Raw genomic sequence first — 18,736 nt, 5'->3', positions numbered from 1 at the left:
TAGATCTTTGGGGTCACACCATCTGTAGGAATGGCTTTTACCAGCAGCAAGATGGGGTTGTCACTGTTGTTCCTGACAACATTTTGAAATGCTGAGTTGTCACAGAAAGCACAGCATAAGCACTGACAAAACGTATCAAATGCACGTGTTCAGAACAGAGATTGTTGATTTCCCCAACTCTAATCGGTTGATGCAGGTTTCCATTTTTTAATAGTCCCACTTTTGCTCTTTTTCTCCCAAAAGATGGATCTGCATGGAGCTTTTCAGTGCAGGAAGTGAGATAAGAAGTCCTCTTCCTTTTTTGGGTGGAAGAATTAGTCCCCTCCAGTTTTCAACCACGTCTTCATCTGTTGGAGGAATGTTTGTGGTTTCATCAGATTCTACAGAATGCTGAGAATCCATTCTTCTCTTGGCTTCAGCACTGTGGGTAGTCATGGATACAGTTTGTTTCGGTAACTTTGGCTAATCCAGATGTTTCCTCATCATTTTTCGCTTTTGCTGACGAGAAATAAAGCGATCAAGTCGAATGAATGAAATTTGGAAAGTGACTTGGCTCATCATCTCCAATATCCATCAAATCTGATGCCTTCGCTGACCTCCATACAGCCGGCTCCATCCTGCCCTCACACAGCTCTTTTGAAGTCTGTGCACGAAGGTTTCCAGACATGAACCTCTTGGATTGCCCAGTGTGCAAGGAGATATCAGTGTCTTCGATGGACCACTGAAGCAGCATTGGGCTGTTTACCGTTGGCTCTCTAGCACAAGTCATTTGAATATGGCCTTGACACTCTTTACAGAAGCCTTTGATATCTATGTAGTTGCTTGTGACAGTTGGATAAACTTTTGCTCTCTGGAACACAAATGTACATGTGCTTTTGATCTTTTTCCAAATCAGATGGTTAATTACATGACTCCAAGTGCGAGGCTTCAAAATCATGTATTCCCTTTTGCCAGATGATGAAAACTTGTCATTATATTCCACTTTCTCAGGTACAAATTTGATCCATTCCTCAAAAGGAACTTCAAGCTGAAAACCTGAGCAGTCGTCTTGTCCAGGAGAAATGGAGCCAGAGTCAAACTCTGTGTCCACACTGCTCTCACGATCACTTTCCTGCTCACTGATCTCCAAACATGACCAGATGTTGTGTCTGTTAGATTTTACAAAAGTGTACAGGGCTTTTGGAGACATCTTGTTTTCCAGCTGCTGACTTCATTCTGTCCAAATAGTGGCAGCTGGAGTGGCTATTTTCCCATTTAGAAGGATATCCTCTTTTGAACTGCAGATAACTGCAATAAGGGAATCCCTGTCTATTGATGGCTGTCGAGGCATCTAGTTAAAGAATGAAAAGGCTTTGATTAGCATTAATCAAAATATTATTCTGGCCTATATAATCTCCCAGAAACCACAAAATATTGATATTTCAGCATTCTATCACAACTCAAAAATTCTGTTTAAATTGTTCCCTCAAATCTGTATGCCATTTATGTTGTGTTGTAATTATAGTATGTTTTTATTTTATTTTAAATGATGCATTTTTTACTACTACTTGTCTTGTGAATTTTCAATTGAAGTATCTGTTCAACTTTAAAAATGTGTCTTAGTTCTGTGGAGTCTACTGATGTGCCTAAACATCGATGACTGAAAATGAATGGAATAGCTGCAAAATAATACCTTGCAGAATCTTTGTTTTTTTTTTAAAGTCTGGACTTAAAATGTAATTGAATTGCAGGTTTACAGAAATATATATGCAAGGCATGCAACCATGCATCCCTCTCTGCTAATCGGGGGCTGGATTGGAGTGGCAACAGTGTTTTATCTAAAACCTCAACATGATTAGTTTACTTACCTTCAAATTTAACAGTGTAGTAAAAATTCTAAGGATGTAGCCTACATTTTTCATAAAAATACACTATTTGATGTCTTAAAAGCTACTGGTCATTGGAAAATTTTGAACGGGAACTTTAAATGACCGCCAAAACAAGATCACTGGCTCACTGTGGTGGGGGTCAATACGTGGGTGGAGCCAATCCCTTTGACATTGCGTGAGAACTTCATATATGAAAGTTGCCAAACGCTCAATGCTCTTTAAAAATTCTTATATTTAATGTCAGAAATTAGAAATTAATGCTTGATGCATTTTTTAATTTCATTTAAACAAAAAGTAAATTACTTGGTTAGATGAACTTTGAGCCAATGACCTACTCGCACTTCCGTTTTTGTCCTGCGTACACGAGCTGAATTAGATGATTAAAACCACCTTTAAAAAACACAGTTATAACAGAACAGTTAATGAAATTATAAACGTTACATCATAGTGGTCGCAGACCATGTCAGGATTTGGGCAAGGAATGTGAGGTTTTTTTCCTCATTTGTGAGAGGATAATATTGAATTACGGTGTAGAAAGTTAAATGTATTGGTGACTTAGTAGACATTTAAAGCAAATTTCTTTGAGACCAAAAAAGTTTCATAATTTTTATTAAGGAATAAATTGCAAAACAATATAACAAGGCATACATTTTACAACATCGGATAAAAACACAATTTAACTTGCATGATGAAAGAAAAACACGAAATGAATAACAGCTTGCTTTGTGGTGATGATGTCCAGTGTAGACAATAGACGTCATCGATTTAAGTCGTCAGTGATCGGCTGAAAGAAAATGATATAGCTCATAAATAAAAGGAAGGGATCATCTACAATGATGCATTTGCTGTATCTAAGATGTATTCTTTATATGTACGACATTTTATGAATTTCATACAGAAAGTTTCTTAATTGGACGCCATCTTGGGTTTTGAAGTTAAGGTTTAGGAACCTCGACGTTTCGACCAGAATTCCATCTTCATGTGTCGCTTTAGTTCATTTCTCGAGGTTGGAATTCTAAATTGTCTGACTTTCGAGTAGAACCTGAACGCACCATCACGCCATTGGTCAGTTATAAGTCGTGTATCAAGCGGAAGAGACTTGTTTCAAAGTTGTTTTTCCTCTTGTATGCTTAGAGACATGAGCACTTGGTTGTCGGGCTGTTCTTCTCAAAGACTGACCGAAGCTGTGGGGAACCATGAGTGGAAAAGCCAGAGATAAAGTATGACTTCCGGTGTTTTATAAGCTGTTAGTGTGAAGCTTGTGGTGAAGACTATCTTTCTACACTACATCTAAGTGTGTTCTTCTCATTATAACCGACAGGTAGTGACATCAGGAAGACTGACAGGGAAAGTTAAAGGAAGCCGGTGAGTCTGAACTGTCAGAGCTCATTTTAAAGGAATCATCTCTGCTGTATCGTTATGTTGTATTTGTTCTGTGTTCAGAGCGCCTCCAGATCCAGGACCTCCACCCTGGCCTCAGCCTGATTACTCTTTGTACTCCACAGACTCTGAGGACAAGGTAATGATCATCTGAGAATTTCACACAGTGAACATGATGTCTGACTCTAATGTTGATGCTGAGTCGATGATCCTAGCCCATAACCAGATTTGGTGTTTATCTCCTCATGGAGTCCCTAAACTCAGTGCACATGTTCTGAGTTGACAATACAAGTCTGTGTAGTAAATCCTCTGCATTTCCCAGATTTCAGTTGGCTAAGAGTTTCTGACCTCGAGATGTTATAACATTGTAACATGGATTTGGAACTGGCAGCTGATTGGTTGATCATGTCTGTGTTCTACCATCAGGTCACCAGTCTACACAGGGGTTTGGACCAGTGTGCTGCTTTGCTGAGTGGCATTCTTCAGGCAGACGAGGCAGGTCAGATGAGTTTCCTTACTAACTGGACTCAAAGATGAAAAAAAACTAAATCGGCACTTTTATCTTCTATCTTTGTGTCTGTTTGAGCTGAAGAACTGCTGGGCCTCTTTTTACATGTACATCCAGAATCACACCACATCCTGACTGATGGTGACACATAAAAGTTGTCGGTGTCTGTTTCTCTCTGCTCTTTGAGAACAGACCACAGGTTCTCGCTGGGATTCAGATCAGGAGAGTCTGATGTAGATGCTGATGGCTGTGGGCAGGAAGGATCTCCTGTAGCGCTCCGTCTTAAGCAGTCCTCCAGCAGCCTAAGTCTATAGCAGCATAACTACAGAGATAGTTCAGGATAAACTAAGCCACTCTAACTATAAGCTTTATCAAAAAGGAAAGTTTTAAGCCCAGCCTTAAAAGCAGACAGGGTGTCTGCCTCACGGACTAAAACTGGGAGCTGGTTCCACAGGAGAGGAGCCTGATAACTAAAGGATCTGCCTCCCATTCTACTTCTAGAGACTCTAGGAACCACCAGTAAACCTGCAGTCTGAGAACAAAGTGCTCTGTTAGGAACATATGGACCAATCAGATCTCTGATGTATGATGGAGCTAGATCATTAAGGGCTTTATATGTGAGGAGGAGAATTTTAAATTCTATTCTGGATTTAACAGGGAGCCAATGAAGGGAAGCTAAAATAGGAGAAATATGATCTCTCTTTTTAATTTTCATCAGAACTCTTGCTGCAGCATTTTGAATCAGCTGAAGGTTTTTAACTGCATTTTGTGGACATCCTGATAGTAAAGAATTACAATAGTCAAAAAAAATAACGAGCACAAAAGAAACAAATATTTGAGAGACTTTATCTCTTCTGCCTTGTGACCTGCTGGAAAATTCGCAAATCATCACCAGATTGTTCCAGTGTTGTTGGAAGAAGTTGCTCAGCAGTGATCACGGGCAGATTTGGGAGGAAGCAACTCGTGACTGCTAAAGGTTCTGTGAAAAGCCACCTTACAGGTTTCCGGTTCATTAAACAAGTTTTAAATCAGACAAACGTAACCAGACTCAATACAAAAAGCAGATTTTAAATGCTTTAATTTGTTTAGGGAAAAAACAAGCTGGCCATATGTGGAAAAGGAATTACCCCCTAAGGTTAGGGGTAGGTGGTGGGTGTATTCAAAGATGGACTTGCTGATGTGCTTTGGATTATTGTCCTGCTACAGAACCGAATCGTGTTTTGAGCTTACGGTCACAAACTTATTCTCCTGTAGGTATGATGTTCTTTTTCTGGAATGCTGCGTTAGTTTCACACCAGACACAACCTTCCAAAACAGGTCCACTTTTATCTCATCAGTCCACAAAATATTTTCCCAGAAGCCTTTGGGATCATCAAAGTGTTTCCCTTATTAAATGATCCTTGTTTGAAAACTATTTTGGATCTGCTGAGATGACCTTTGATATTATAACTTGTCTATAGTTTGACCAGAGAGCAAAAACAGGAGAAATGTTTCAGGAGGGAAACAATTTTTAACTGCTCTGTAGCTCTCACAGCGTCTTCTCCAGATGGCCCAAACTATCAGATGGAGCATTCATCAGAGAAAACAACGATCCACATGATTTCTGCTACCCATCCTAACATGTCCTGCAGATACCCTGACTTCAGTCTTCTAGTGACTGTGATTGCAGAGGCACTCATACCCACCTGTTGCCGATATCTAACAAGCTCTGCTCTGGTGGCAGTATTTCTTTGAGCATCCTCCTCAGAAGACATCCCTGGAGCTTTCTGGATCTTCTTGGTAGTTCTGAAAACCCTCTTCTCTGTTGTTGAACCTCTAATCATCAGCAGTGTCCTGCTTCTAAAGCTATTTTGATACAAAGTGATGATGGGCGCATCTTTTTGGAAGGTAACCATTGCTAACTGGATAAGACGATGATTTTAGCCCATCTGCCTGCATTTTATAGTAACCAGTCTGCTGATTCGATTTCTAAAGGGATTTCTGTTGGATGCTTTCACAGCTTGACCTGTACTGATGCTATGAATGACTTTACTGACATGAACTTATCCCATCATGTTGTTGCAAAAAACATAGAGCATAAAGGCTGTAAGAATCACTCTACATAATAATCTGAACACAACATAAAGTTTGAGCACAAAAACAGTGAGATGACCTGTGTGTTTAAGCATCAACAGGTCTTCAGAAAACCTCTAAGAGAGTAACAACCAAACCAAGACCCTCCACTTTCCAAGGAAAGAAGACCCTTAAGAAATTACCAACAAAACCAGGTACTTGGTGTGTTTAGAAACACGTTTTAGGTGATAGACCAACACAGATAGACTCAGGATTTTACATATGAAAAAATCTGAAAGGTGTGGCATGCATCTGTATTCAGTCCCACTGAAATCAGCACTCAGCAAGGGCTTTCTTCCTATTACTCCTCCAATATTTGTAGAGTCCATAAGTGATAGTGAAGTGGACAGATTGTCCCGCCTGAGCTGTAGATCTCTGTTGAATACAAATGCATGTCACAATTTTCAGTATTAATTTCTGAAAAAGACACGTGTGTGTGTGTGTGTGTAAGCCTCCCCAGGGCTTTCCAGAACTATGAAGGGTGGAGTGGCCAAATCAAGAGCATCCACCTCACAGGGAAAGATGGTCGCCAGGAAAGTGCCCACAAAAGTTGGTGGTGAGTGTTTAATGAGCTCATTAAATCCCTGATGGCAACAGACTGGGAATGAATGTGGGAATAAGTCCATCTTTGTATTTAATTGTAAGGGTTTTCAGTTGCATCTCAATGAATCCCAATATCAGCCTAAAAAGTACATTTATTCCAGTAGTTCAGTTTAAGAAGTGAAACTCCATATATTATATAGATTCACACAGAGGGTTCTTTTTCAAGCAGTGATTTCAGTTTCATGAAGTTATTGAATTTTAATGGATGTGGCTTACAGCTAAAACCCAAAATTCAGTTTCTTAGAAAATTAGAGTATAACATAAGAACAGTAAAGGATTTTTAACACAGAAATGCTAAGTTGTAGCCTACAAAATAATGAGGCTGTAGGTAAGCATATTGATGGAAAGTTGAGTGGAAGGAAAAAGGTGCACAAAGCAGCAGAGATATTTACAAAACAAACAAAGCCCATGTAAGATTTTGGGGAACAATTTACAATGTGTGGACTCCAGCTGGAGTGAGGGCTTCAAGAACCCCCCACACACAGACATATCCAGAACATCAAAGTCCAAGAGTCTGGAAGAAGTGTGGAGAGACCCAGAATCCTCTTTTCTTGACGTTGAGTGAGAGGTTTTCACACTCTGTGAGGATTTGGGGTGTCATGTCATCTGCTGGTATTGGTCCACTGGGTTTTATGAAGTCCACAGCCAATGCAGCCATCTAGCAGGACATTTTAGAGCACTTCATGCTTACTTCTGCTGACAAGCTGTGTGGAGATGCTGATTTTATTTCATTTCATTTGTGGGGGTCCTCATTTCTCTCCTTGATATCTTGACACACAAGAAAGCAGTTCGTGGTGTTGCTCCAAAATATATCCAGGTGTTTAACTGTGATGTTGTGAATTAACCTATCAGAAGCTTACAAAGCCATGACATCATCATCTGGCCGTACCTCTTATTGTTTAAAGACACAGCCTTCTTGGTTTTTTTAAATTACACAATTTGAAAAAGGAAAAACGTATTTCTGGCATTAACTAACTCTGGTAATCCTAACTGACCTAAAACAGGAAACGTTTAATCTGATTAAATGTCAGACAGAGAGAAACAAAAGCTTATGTGGATGAAAATCTGGCTTCAACTGTATAAAATATTGTCTTTTGATATGAATTCCCAAATTACAGTAAACATTTGAATGATATTCTTATACATTGACCTGCACAGATATACCTCTGTTTGTTAATGCTGCCATCTTTGTTCTGATTCTCAACCTTCAGACCTTCACAGTTCAGAACGGCACCAACCAGCCAGTTTAGCAGCAGCAGCCCAAAAATTCTCTCCTCCACCTGCACACACTGGAGTGAAGCTGCATCCTCCTCAGAAACCAACTCTGCCTCTTCAGTCACCGTCTCTGTCTGCAAGTCATCAAACATTTCATAACCTGTCCACCACTGTCCCTCCGTCACAGAGGTCCAACTCTGTGTTGCTGCACAATCAGAACCACTCCCGTTCTGCTTCTGAAGCGCCACGTACGTCCTGTAGGGCAGCATGTGATGGAAAGGATGAATCGGTTCCTATGAGAGATACTGACCATGAACAAAGCTGTACCCTGAAGGAGCCATGTGTGCAGCTGGAGCCTGGACCGGACTCATGGAGCAGGGAGGAGAGCTGTTGCATGGGAGGAACCAGAGTAGAGACTGTTAAGAACCTGCTGGAGGAACTCAGAGCTCTGATCGCTGGACAAGGTGCTTGGATAATATCTGATTGGTCTTTCAGCTTAGAATCCCAGAGGTACCGGTATCAGCTGCTCTTCATCTCCTGAAATGTGTGTTTCCGTGTGTGTGTGTGTGTGCAGGCAACGTAGCAGAAAGGCTGCTTAGCCGTCTGGAGCAGACCCTTGGTGGTTCAGACGTTCAGACTGCAGCTGTCGGTCAGAACCCTCAGTTGTGCAGGTAAGCCGCCGTTGCCCTCCATGTTCTACACACTGATGGCTTCAGAAAGCCTCTGCCTGGATCAACACGTCACACTAAGTGTGTGTCTGTGTTTCAGGTGTGTGAAAAATCAGCATGAGAAGGAGGAGGAACCTCAGAAACAGGAGATACTTCTTTACTCAGAAGGTAAAGTCTGTGTGTGTTCATGTGTACAGAACCCTCCAAAAGTATCCTTAACTTTTTCCTAATTTTTTCACTTTAAAACCACAAACGTCAATCTGGTTCACTGGGATTTTATGTACATGAATAACACAAAGTAGTGCATGATGGGAAGGATATGGTACATGGTTTTTAAGATTAAAAAACAAATCTGAAAATGACGTGCTTTATTGTTCACCCTCACAAAGTCAGTACATTGTAGAACCAGCAGCTGTCTTCTTTGTAAAACAGCTCCAGCTCAGTCCGATTAGACGGGATTCCCTGTGGATTCTTAAACAAATTTAGGTCCAGGCCATCTTAACACATGAATCTGCTTTAATTTAAACCATTCCATTGTAGCTCTGGCTGTATGCCTAGGGTGATTGTCCTGCTGGAAGGAGAACCTCCACCCCAGGCTCAGGTCTTCTGCAGTCTCTCACAGGTTTTCTTCCAGGATTGTTCTGGATTTAACTCCATCCGTCTTCTCATCAACTCTCACTAGCTTCCCTGTCCCTGCTAAAAAAAGCCTCCGCACAGAATGATGCTGCCACCACCATGTTTCCTGGTGCCGATGGGGTGTTCAGGGTGCTACTGTTAAACCACACATTCTGCTTTGTGTTTAGGCTAAAAAGTTCAAGTTTGCTGTCATCTGACCAGAGCACTTTCTTCCTTGTGTTTCCTGTGTTTCCTACATGAATTGTGGCAAAGTGCAAACAGAACGTCTTTTGGATTTCGCTCAATAATTATGCAGCATGGTCACTTTTGTTTTAAGGCCGGATTGGTGGAGTGAGCTGTGGATCTCTGCAGCTCCTCCGGTGTCACCATGGACCTATCAGCTGCTTTTCTGATTCATGCTCTCCTTGCCCAGCTTGTCAGTTTAGGTGGACTTCCATGTCTTGGTAGGTCTGCAGTTGGTCCATCCAGTCTCCATCTTCAGATGATGGATTGAACACAGCTCTGAGATGTTCAAAGCTTGATATGTTTTTCTAGGACCTAACGCTGCTTTAAACATCTCAACAACCTTCTCCCTGATCTGTCTGCTGGGTTCCTTGGTCTTCATGATGCTGTTTGTTCTCTAATTAACCTCTGAGCATTCATCTACACTGAACTGGACTCTGGTTAGGTGATTAGATAACATCTGAAGGCGGTTGGTGGGGTGGAATCTTATTAAGGGGTATCAGAAACGGAGCGTTAATACGTTTTATTTTTGTTGTTTATTTGTAAAACATTTTGAAAACCATGCATTATTTTATCCTCTTCAGCATTATTATGCACTATTTTATGTTGGACTACAAAATCAAATCTCAATAAAATGCCCTGAAGTAGGTGGCTGTAATGTGACAATGTAAAGTGGAGCACTTTAGCTGACCTTTTAAGTGCCTGTAGTTGGATTGTCCCCAACGACCTCATTAGTGTGATTGCCCTGTTAACTCCTTCTGAACCTGAAACTCAGAATGCCTTGACTAGAACTCAAGAGGAAGATCAATTAAAACATGTTTAACCTACATTTTAATTAAAAAAGGACATGTCAAAAATGATTTGTACCTTTCTCAATAATAAACAGTAAAATCCTTATTGCCATTACAGTAATCAAACTGTAACAGCTAAGCAGCTTTTTCCATGTTTTCTCTGATACCTTGATGATTTATCTTTGGTGATGAGCTCCAAGTCTTTGAGGTTGGAAGGCCCACATGCCATCACCCTAATCTTTAGGTCCCTCCACAATTCTTCAAGTTAAGCCAGCTGCTCCAAAACATTAATATTACTTCGTCAGAAGAGACATGTTGGTCAAATGAAAATAGTGTATTAACCTGAAGTAGTTATGGGGTATGAATAATTATGAGCTTCATACTAATTATCTCCCTTGTTTAATTCTAAATTAACTTTGATAATATACTGCTCAAAAAAATAAAGGAAACAGTCAAATAACATCTTAGATCTGAATGAATGAAATATTCTCATTGAATACTTTGTTCTGTACAAAGTTAAATGTTCTGACGACAAAATCACACAAAAATCATCAATGGAAATCAAATTTATGAACCAATGGAGGCCTGGATTTGGAGTCACACACAAAATGAACGTGTAAAAACACACTAGAGGCTGATCCAACTTTGATGTAATGTCCTTAAAACAAGTCAAAATGAGGCTCAGTATTGTGTGTGACCTCCACGTGTCTGTATGACCTCCCTACAACGCCTGGACATGCTCCTGATGAGACGGTGGATGGTCTCCTGAAGGATCTCCTCCCAGACCTGGACTAAAGCATCCACCAAAGAAATGCCACCCCACACCATTACTGACCCACTGCCAAACCAGTCATGCTGAAGGATGTTGCAGGCAGCAGATCTCTCTCCACGGTGTCTCCAGACTCCATCATGTCTGTCACATGTGCTCAGTTTGAACCTGCTTTCATCTGTGAAGACCACAGGGCGCCAGTGATGAATTTACCAATCCTGGTGTTCTCTGGCAAATACCAAGCGTCCTGCACGGTGTTGGACTGTGACCACAACCCCCATTTGTGGACGTCGGGCCCTCATACCATCCTCATGGAGTCGGTTTCTAACCGTTTGTGCAGACACATGCACATTTGTGGCCTGCTGGAGGTCATTTTGCAGGGTTCTGGCAGTGCTCCTCCTGTTCCTCCTTGCATAAAGGTGGAGGTAGCGGTCCTGCTGCTGGGTTGTCCTCCTACGGCCTCCTCCATGTCTCCTGGTGTACTGGCCTGTCTCCTGGTAGCGCCTCCAGGCTCTGGACACTACGCTGACAGACACAGCAAACCTTCTTGCCACAGCTCACATTGATGTGCCATCCTGGATGAGCTGCACTACCTCAGCCACTTGTGTGGGTTGTAGAGTCCGTCTCATGCTACCACGAGTGTGAAAGCACCACCAACATTCAAAAGTGACCAAAACATCAGCCAGAAAGCAGAGGTACTGAGAAGTGGTCTGTGGTCCCCACCTGCAGAACCACTCCTTTATTGAGTGTCTTGATAATCACCAAATATTTCCTCCTGATGTCTTTTCCATTTGAACAACAAGATGTGAAATTAATTGTCAATCAGTGTTGCTTCCTAAGTGGACAGTTTGATTTCACACAAGTTTGATTTACTTGGAGTTATATTGTGTTGTTTAAGTGTTCGTTTTATTTTTTTTGACCAGTGTATATTCTTGGATCAATCTCACCAACCATATCCAGGCCTGATCACTGCCAGACCTACAGAATAAACACATCACTTAAAAAGAACCTGTCTGACAACATGAAGTAGGCTTGAGGGTTAGGAACATATCATGGCGTAAGAAGAAAAAAACTCACTGACATCTATCAGTCTGTAGAGAGTTATAACAACATCTAAGCCTCTTGGCACCAGTCAGAAACAGTGACAGTATAATGATTCAGGACCGGGCGACTTGCTGCTCTCTGGCAGAGCATCCTTGGAGAGAAAAATCCGGCCATTAGTTCGTAATTCCTCCACACTTATGCAAAAGATTAAATGGTAAATGATGGTCTTTTGATTTAACTGCAAGGTATCACAAATGCTTGACAAGCAGCTCCTTGGTTTTGGAGCCAAACACTGCTTCCCACCGGGCCTTGCAGGTTGCATAACTTGTTTATTTGAATGAATTTAATAATTGTTTGGAAACTGGATTTTGTATTTACTCAAGTTTTCAATGATGTTAACATTTGTTTAATGATTTAGTTTAGAATCAGAAGAAACTAAACACGTTTTCACGGCACCGTGTGACCCACCTGGTTACCGACATGACTCAACCTCCGACCGGTAAATGAAGTGACCACAACAGTTTCCTGTTCTCCCTACAGAACCAAGTCTACAAAAGGAGCTGGTCATCGCTCAATTTAGACTTCAGGAACTCCAGAATGACCTCACAGAACTACGGAAAGCTCTTCAGGACACACAGAGCCAGCTGAGGGACACTGAGGCAGAGAAGGCACTCATGAAGACAGGTTCAGATTTACTGCAATCAAGTTCCATAACAAGACAATATGGTGTTGTGGAGACACCTTTTTATTCATCATCTGAAGCCAAAAAATATGTGAGGGTGGTGTAGGACAGTGAGACAGCGGTGAGGTAAAGGCTGGGATTACATCCAAATAACTAAGGAAGGTGCTGGGGACAGGGTGAGAGGCAACTGATGCACTATAGCGCCCCCTAAAGAAGGAGGGAGGCACCCTAATTTGCAGTTTCAGTCAAAGTTTGAAAGATTTTGCTCATGTTATTAGATCATAATTGTGTTATTGCTTAGGGGAACATAGCAGCTAAGAGTCTCTTACTGTTAAATATGGGATGGGAATATAGACCAAATAGTTTTTATTTTATTGCAAAATAAGCATGTGTTCAATGAAGCTCAAGCTGGATTTCTAAAATGTTTTGTTTCCTGAAGTTACACAGATGGAGTGTGTTCTGTCAAGCAGCATTTGATTTACTGTGTCTGTAGAGTTGGTGGCTGCTAGAAACAGGCTGCTGGAAAGCGAGCGAGAGAAGAGCGAGCTAGCCTCGGTTGCTCAGCAACAACTGAAGGAAATGGAAAACCTTAGAAGGTAAGTCTAGGTGGAGGTGTTGCAAACTATTTGACATTTTCTATAAAAATGATTGTCCCATTGAGGAAGGTGTATTAAACCAAAAAAAAAAAGATAGTTGTTCTTTTATTAAAAAATTCCAAACTAATTTTCTGTGATAGCTGTTCTTAAAATAAGGTATTTTGTTTGGATGTCATGTTGCTTTTGTGGCTCTAAACAAGTTTAGTTTTAGCTGGACCAAAGGTAAAAATGTCTTGTAAAGGTTGCTGAGTCATCTGCTAAAGCTTTATTTTATCAACTACAAAATATCTGAAATATCAGACTGAAATATTTATCAACCAGTCAGTAATAATATTCCTGAAGTGTTATTTGTAAAGATATTTATTCAAGTTTTATAACTTGAAAACACAGTACGACAAAGACAAAGGCAGATTTGTGTTAAAAAATGTAATTTTAAAGCTACTAAATGATATTAATGTATTAAATATTCCAATCAATTTCATGAAAGCAATCCGTTTCAAATCAGTCTGAAGGTCAGTTGTTCTTAGTTTTTCAGCTGTTTACATGCTGAAAGGGATGACATTTGTACACTGATGAAAATATTTAGATTTTCAGAATCTTGACACTTCAATGAAAGTTTAATGATCACACTGAAACTAGTCATTAACAACCTAGAGGTACCAGGCAGGATTCACAATAATCCATTTCAATGATTTATAAAGTAAAGGAAAATCAAAACAAACAAACCTGTAACTATTTAATACAAATTTTTCTGGGAATAAATGGTAATATTGTTATTAGCGAATAAAGGTTTAACTATCTAGTTCAATCACTCGGTCTCTCTGAGAGAGAATTTGAAATGTTAGGTTTTATTTCTAATTTGGAGTTCTAAATACTTGACTTTGGTCAAAGGGAGAAGATTGGTTGAGACAAAATGGAGGAATAAACTACGGTTGGGTGATTGGAGGAATTTTCCCACCATCGGTGATAGGCTGAGCCCATCAACAGTCCGTTTTTGTTCAAGAGTGGTGTGTTTTTTTTACTTTTTCTTTTGGCCTATGGTTTAAGGGCAAAACATAATCAGGCATAGACTACTTGGCTGTGTGGATGTATGTGTGGAGTCCATGCACACTCAAAGCTCTCTCTGGTCTCTTAATGTCTCACTTGGACTTCAGAACCGAATTGTATAAAGGAAAGGGAATCAAAATGAAGCTTACTGGAACTTTAAAGGAGATTAGGCTGAAAAAATAAAGCACATGAAACAGAAATCTCCCAAATTGGCCTGGCTTGTTAAATCCAATTGGGTCAGATTTCTTCAATGGTTCTGAGTTTTTCTTAGTTTGTCTGACACTCAGCTCAGGAACTGCTTGGTCAGATCATTTGCTGAACATCTAAATAAAGATTACATTCTGGGTTGTAGACTTTGTCTCTTTAGGAATTCAGGAGCATCATCTGCAGGATAAATGATTATTCAAACTCATTTTAATGTCAGGATGAAGATCTGTTCAGATTGTGAAACGTCTGCAAAAAGCCCAGGTTCTAAAGGGGTTCATATCACTGGGAGTAAGCCTCACACTACATTAGCATACGGTACTCTCTCTGGATTGATTTTGGAGGTAAGATAATGTCTGCTTAGAACTACTCCACAGACTCGTCTCTGTGTAGCGCTGCAGCTGCTGATGTTTCTTATCTTCCTGCTTTCTGTCTGTCAGACGTCAGAGACACCATCCATCAGATTACCAGGACACGGAGTGTTCATTGTCCCTCACAAGGCAGTATTTTGGCCTTCGGGATCCAGCAGTAGCCTCCACTGACTGCATCAAGGCGTACCTGATGTCCCTGAGCCAGGTGGAGCCCACACACACTGAGACTGTGCGGGTGACTGCAGAACGAGACAAAAACACATCTGAGCGGAGAGACGACGGATCATCACATTATCCCATCAGACCTGAACAAGGCGACAAACCTGCTGAGACATTAACTCGTCACCAAGATCACCATCCCAACCAGTCCAGCTCACGGGATGTCCTGCCATGTGGGCGGCAGCTGTTGAACTCCACATCCCACTGTGACGTGGAATCTGTGTCGTCCAGCTGGAGCATGAAGTCCGAGTCAACTCTTAACACCAGAGATGAAGCAGCATTCAGAGACGGCCTAGCAGCTCTGGATGCCAGCATAGCCAGTCTGCAGAAAACCATTCAACTGGATCTGAAGAAATGATCCAACATTAGCTTGACCCGACAGCCTCCATGTTGTTACCATCTGTACAGCCTAGAGTTTGACCTTTTTTACAAGCAGTGTAGTAAAATGAAAAAAATCAAATAAAGCATTTTTTGTACCTTATTCTTTTAAGAAGTTTTTCAAACCAACCTTTCACCTCTGATCTCAGCTCACTAGGTGAGCTTCAGGGTACATCCAGACCTGGGCGGCATCATGACGCGACTTGTAACCATGTACGTACTTTTTACAGGAACCTTCATATTACTTTCTGGACGTTTCAGGATCCTTACAGGGTCCGAAATATAGACTTCATATTCCCAGAACTTGCAGATTACTTACTGAAACATGACGGATCATTCCTGGAGTTCAGTTTATTTTGACAGAAGGTTCAGGGACCTACAAGTTGCTTCCAAGAATTTGCAGGGTGTTTTTGGGGACGTGGATGGTATCATGATGTGACTTGTAGCCTTGTGGATACTTCTAGGTTTCTGGAACCTTCAGGTTACTTTTTGGTGCTTTCAGGGTACTTTAGGAAGTACAGAAATCTTTTGGGGGACCTAGACCTGTCCTGTTACCTGATAATTCCTGGAATTCATAATGTTCCCAGAATGTACAGGTCATTTACCGAAACCTGTAGGGTAATTCCTGGAACTTACAGGTTACTTGCAGGGTACCTTTGTAGACGTTACGGGAACCAACAGGGTGCTCAGATAACTTTACAGGTTGCTTTTGCGGGATTTTGAAGAATCTTTCTGCAGCCTGGATTGTACCGTGATGTGAATCGTAACCCGGTATTGAATAAAATTTGGAGAGAACTTCCTGGAACTTGCAGGTTATTTTTCAGAACATGCCTGGTATAAGAATGACGTTTCTAGAAATTATTTGAATGGTTCTAAGAACTTATCTTCCTGGTGTGCTTATTAGACAGTTGCCACCAGTGCAGAGCTTGCCCAGCTTTGGCACCAGGTAGGTGTGAGTACATGCTCAGTAAGAAGACTTTCACACTAAAGACAGCATTCAAAATGTCCTTCATTATTAGACATAAAACAAAATAAAACAATTCCAGGTCTTGTTCTATGTGTAAAACATGTTTTATTAGGAAACGTCGGGACCAAGTAGAAAACTAGCTTTAAAGAGAACTAATGCCGGTTGGTGTAAGGCAGTTTTGGCCACACAAGGTTCATTAGGAACAACAGAGGACCTACACTAAATCCCTTTCACAGCTCCAAGAGAAGACACTCTCCTGCTCTAAAACATCAATAATTAGTTTCATGGAGACAAACATAACGTGGTACAAAACGTTCCCTTTGGTACATCAAGTTTACAGTTTCAGTGCAGCAGTTCCTCCTGCTGATGGACTGAGAAGGCTCACCTGACGGCCCTTCATAGTGCAAAGAAATGGTGTAAACATGAACACACGGCACAGGAAATGACACGAGAGAAGGTGTTCTGGCAGGAACCAGAAGGACCGTCAGTTTTACAGAATGTTGGTTCATAGAGCTACATGGCTGCGAGTGAAGAGACTAACCTGGTAATTCCAGGTTCCTACACATTGTTCATGTCGATATTCCATACTTTTTAAAATGAACATAACCTATTTAAATATAGAACCAGAGAAAGGATGGAAGGACAACAAGAGAAGACAGAAAGGTAAGGACACAAGGGAGGAAGGACCCAACATAGGTATGAACAAAAAGGGGAAAGCACTGGACATAGGGCTCAAGGAAGGAAACAAAGGGAGGATATTAGGAAGGATGGATATAGAGAAGAAATGGAAGAAGGAAGGAATGGAGGATTAAAAGAAGACTCGGAGATTAATGGCACAGATGTTTGTTACAAAGGAAGGAAGGAAGGAAGGGACAATGGACACATAAGGAAAGAAGGAAGATACAGAAGCGGAAGGCATAACATAATTAATTTTAAACAATGGAATAGAGAATAAAATCTGGAAATTGAAATATTTTTCCATACTCATTTTCCTTCACCCGTATCCAGATATGAAAAAAAATTAAAGTCCAATTCCTTACTTTCCCAGGCTGCACAGGAGCCCTAGTAACTGTATTCTGAATCATCAGGTTCTGCTGCTGCAGCACCAAGGTCTGAGAGGAGCATCTCAACACACCAGTCTTCCAGCAATGCCAGCTCATGGCTAGGTGTGTCAGTTCTAAGAGTGCAGACCAGTCCATGAGAACAGAACCTCAGAGCCACCACACATGACTGCCAGTTGTTCTGGGAGGATTTCTGGCCCCACCCTACTTTAGCCATGGTCTGGATGGTCTCCAGCTGAATTCTGAGGCTGGTAATGTTAAAGCTATCGCCACCTACTGGTATAGCTTTGGTAATAACACATTCAAACCTGTGGACAAAGATATTTTCCCCATTTTTAAAACAAAGCCTAGTCTGTTTGAATCTATATAAAGTATATATAATAAATATACAATGGTAAAAAAATAAAACGAACACTTAAACAACACAATATAACTCCAAGTAAATCAAACTTGTGTGAAATCAAACTGTCCACTTAGGAAGCAACAATGATTGACAATCAATTTCACATCTTGTTGTTCAAATGAAAAAGACAACAGGAGGAAATCTTTGGCGATTATCAAGACACTCAATAAAGGAGTGGTTCTGCAGGTGGGGACCACAGACCACTTCTCAGTACCGATGATTTCTGGATGATGTTTTGGTCACTTTTGAATGTTGGTGGTGCTTTCACACTCGTGGTAGCATGAGACGGACTCTACAACCCACACAAGTGGCTCAGGTAGTGCAGCTCATCCAGGATGGCACATCAATGTGAGCTGTGGCAAGAAGGTTTGCTGTGTCTGTCAGCGTAGTGTCCAGAGCCTGGAGGTGCTACCAGGAGACAGGCCAGTACACCAGGAGACGTGGAGGAGGACGTAGGAGGACAACAACCCAGCAGCAGGACCGCTACCTCCACCTTTGTGCAAGGAGGAACAGGAGGAGCACTGCCAGAGCCCTGCAAAATGACCTCCAGCAGGCCACAAATGTGCATGTGTCTGCACAAACGGTTAGAAACCGACTCCATGAGGATGGTATGAGGGCCCGACGTCCACAAATGGGGGTTGTGGTCACAGTCCAACACCGTGCAGGACGCTTGGTATTTGCCAGAGAACACCAGGATTGGTAAATTCATCACTGGCGCCCTGTGTTCTTCACAGATGAAAGCAGGTTCAAACTGAGCACATGTGACAGACATGATGGAGTCTGGAGACACCGTGGAGAGAGATCTGCTGCCTGCAACATCCTTCAGCATGACTGGTTTGGCAGTGGGTCAGTAATGGTGTGGGGTGGCATTTCTTTGGTGGATGCTTTAGTCCAGGTCTGGGAGGAGATCCTTCAGGAGACCATCCACCGTCTCATCAGGAGCATGTCCAGGCGTTGTAGGGAGGTCATACAGACACGTGGAGGTCACACAC

The 18,736-nt window shown here is 41.5% G+C and overlaps 1 protein-coding gene across 3 annotated transcripts; it reads left to right on the top strand.

The window, feature by feature from the left end:
- The first annotated feature begins 2,834 nt into the window (after positions 1–2,834).
- Positions 2,835–15,416, top strand: ccdc14 (coiled-coil domain containing 14). 3 transcript variants are annotated; one of them, XM_047355608.1, is made up of 13 exons: positions 2,835–3,088; positions 3,190–3,233; positions 3,312–3,387; positions 3,675–3,747; positions 5,922–6,023; positions 6,320–6,424; positions 7,683–8,150; positions 8,261–8,357; positions 8,455–8,522; positions 12,357–12,500; positions 12,992–13,094; positions 14,566–14,689; positions 14,786–15,025. In XM_047355608.1, the coding sequence occupies exons 1-13, from the start codon at positions 3,065–3,067 to the stop codon at positions 14,885–14,887; spliced, it is 1,530 nt and encodes a 509-aa protein (XP_047211564.1). In that variant the 5' UTR covers positions 2,835–3,064; the 3' UTR covers positions 14,888–15,025. The 3 variants fall into 3 exon arrangements, with proteins under 3 accessions (XP_047211564.1, XP_047211563.1, XP_047211562.1); XM_047355607.1 differs by lacking the exon at positions 14,566–14,689 and having other exon boundaries at positions 2,842–3,088; positions 5,931–6,023; positions 14,786–15,416; XM_047355606.1 differs by lacking the exon at positions 14,566–14,689 and having other exon boundaries at positions 2,844–3,088; positions 14,786–15,416.
- The last annotated feature ends 3,320 nt before the right edge of the window (positions 15,417–18,736 follow it).

The sequence above is a fragment of the Girardinichthys multiradiatus genome, chromosome 24, assembly GCF_021462225.1.
Source record: "Girardinichthys multiradiatus isolate DD_20200921_A chromosome 24, DD_fGirMul_XY1, whole genome shotgun sequence".
Taxonomy (NCBI): domain Eukaryota; kingdom Metazoa; phylum Chordata; class Actinopteri; order Cyprinodontiformes; family Goodeidae; genus Girardinichthys; species Girardinichthys multiradiatus.
Note: the sequence above shows the minus strand (reverse complement) of the source record. Positions and strands in the feature narration are given on the sequence as shown.

Bases quoted from the DNA above. Each gene is read 5' to 3' on its own strand.
- ccdc14 (XM_047355606.1), top strand. From the start codon at position 3,065: ATGAGTGGAAAAGCCAGAGATAAA. The intron at 3,748-5,921 runs GTCAGATGAGTT...TGTGTGTTTAAG, and splicing joins TCTTCAGGCAGACGAGGCAG to CATCAACAGGTCTTCAGAAA. The intron at 8,358-8,454 runs GTAAGCCGCCGT...TCTGTGTTTCAG, and splicing joins CAGAACCCTCAGTTGTGCAG to GTGTGTGAAAAATCAGCATG.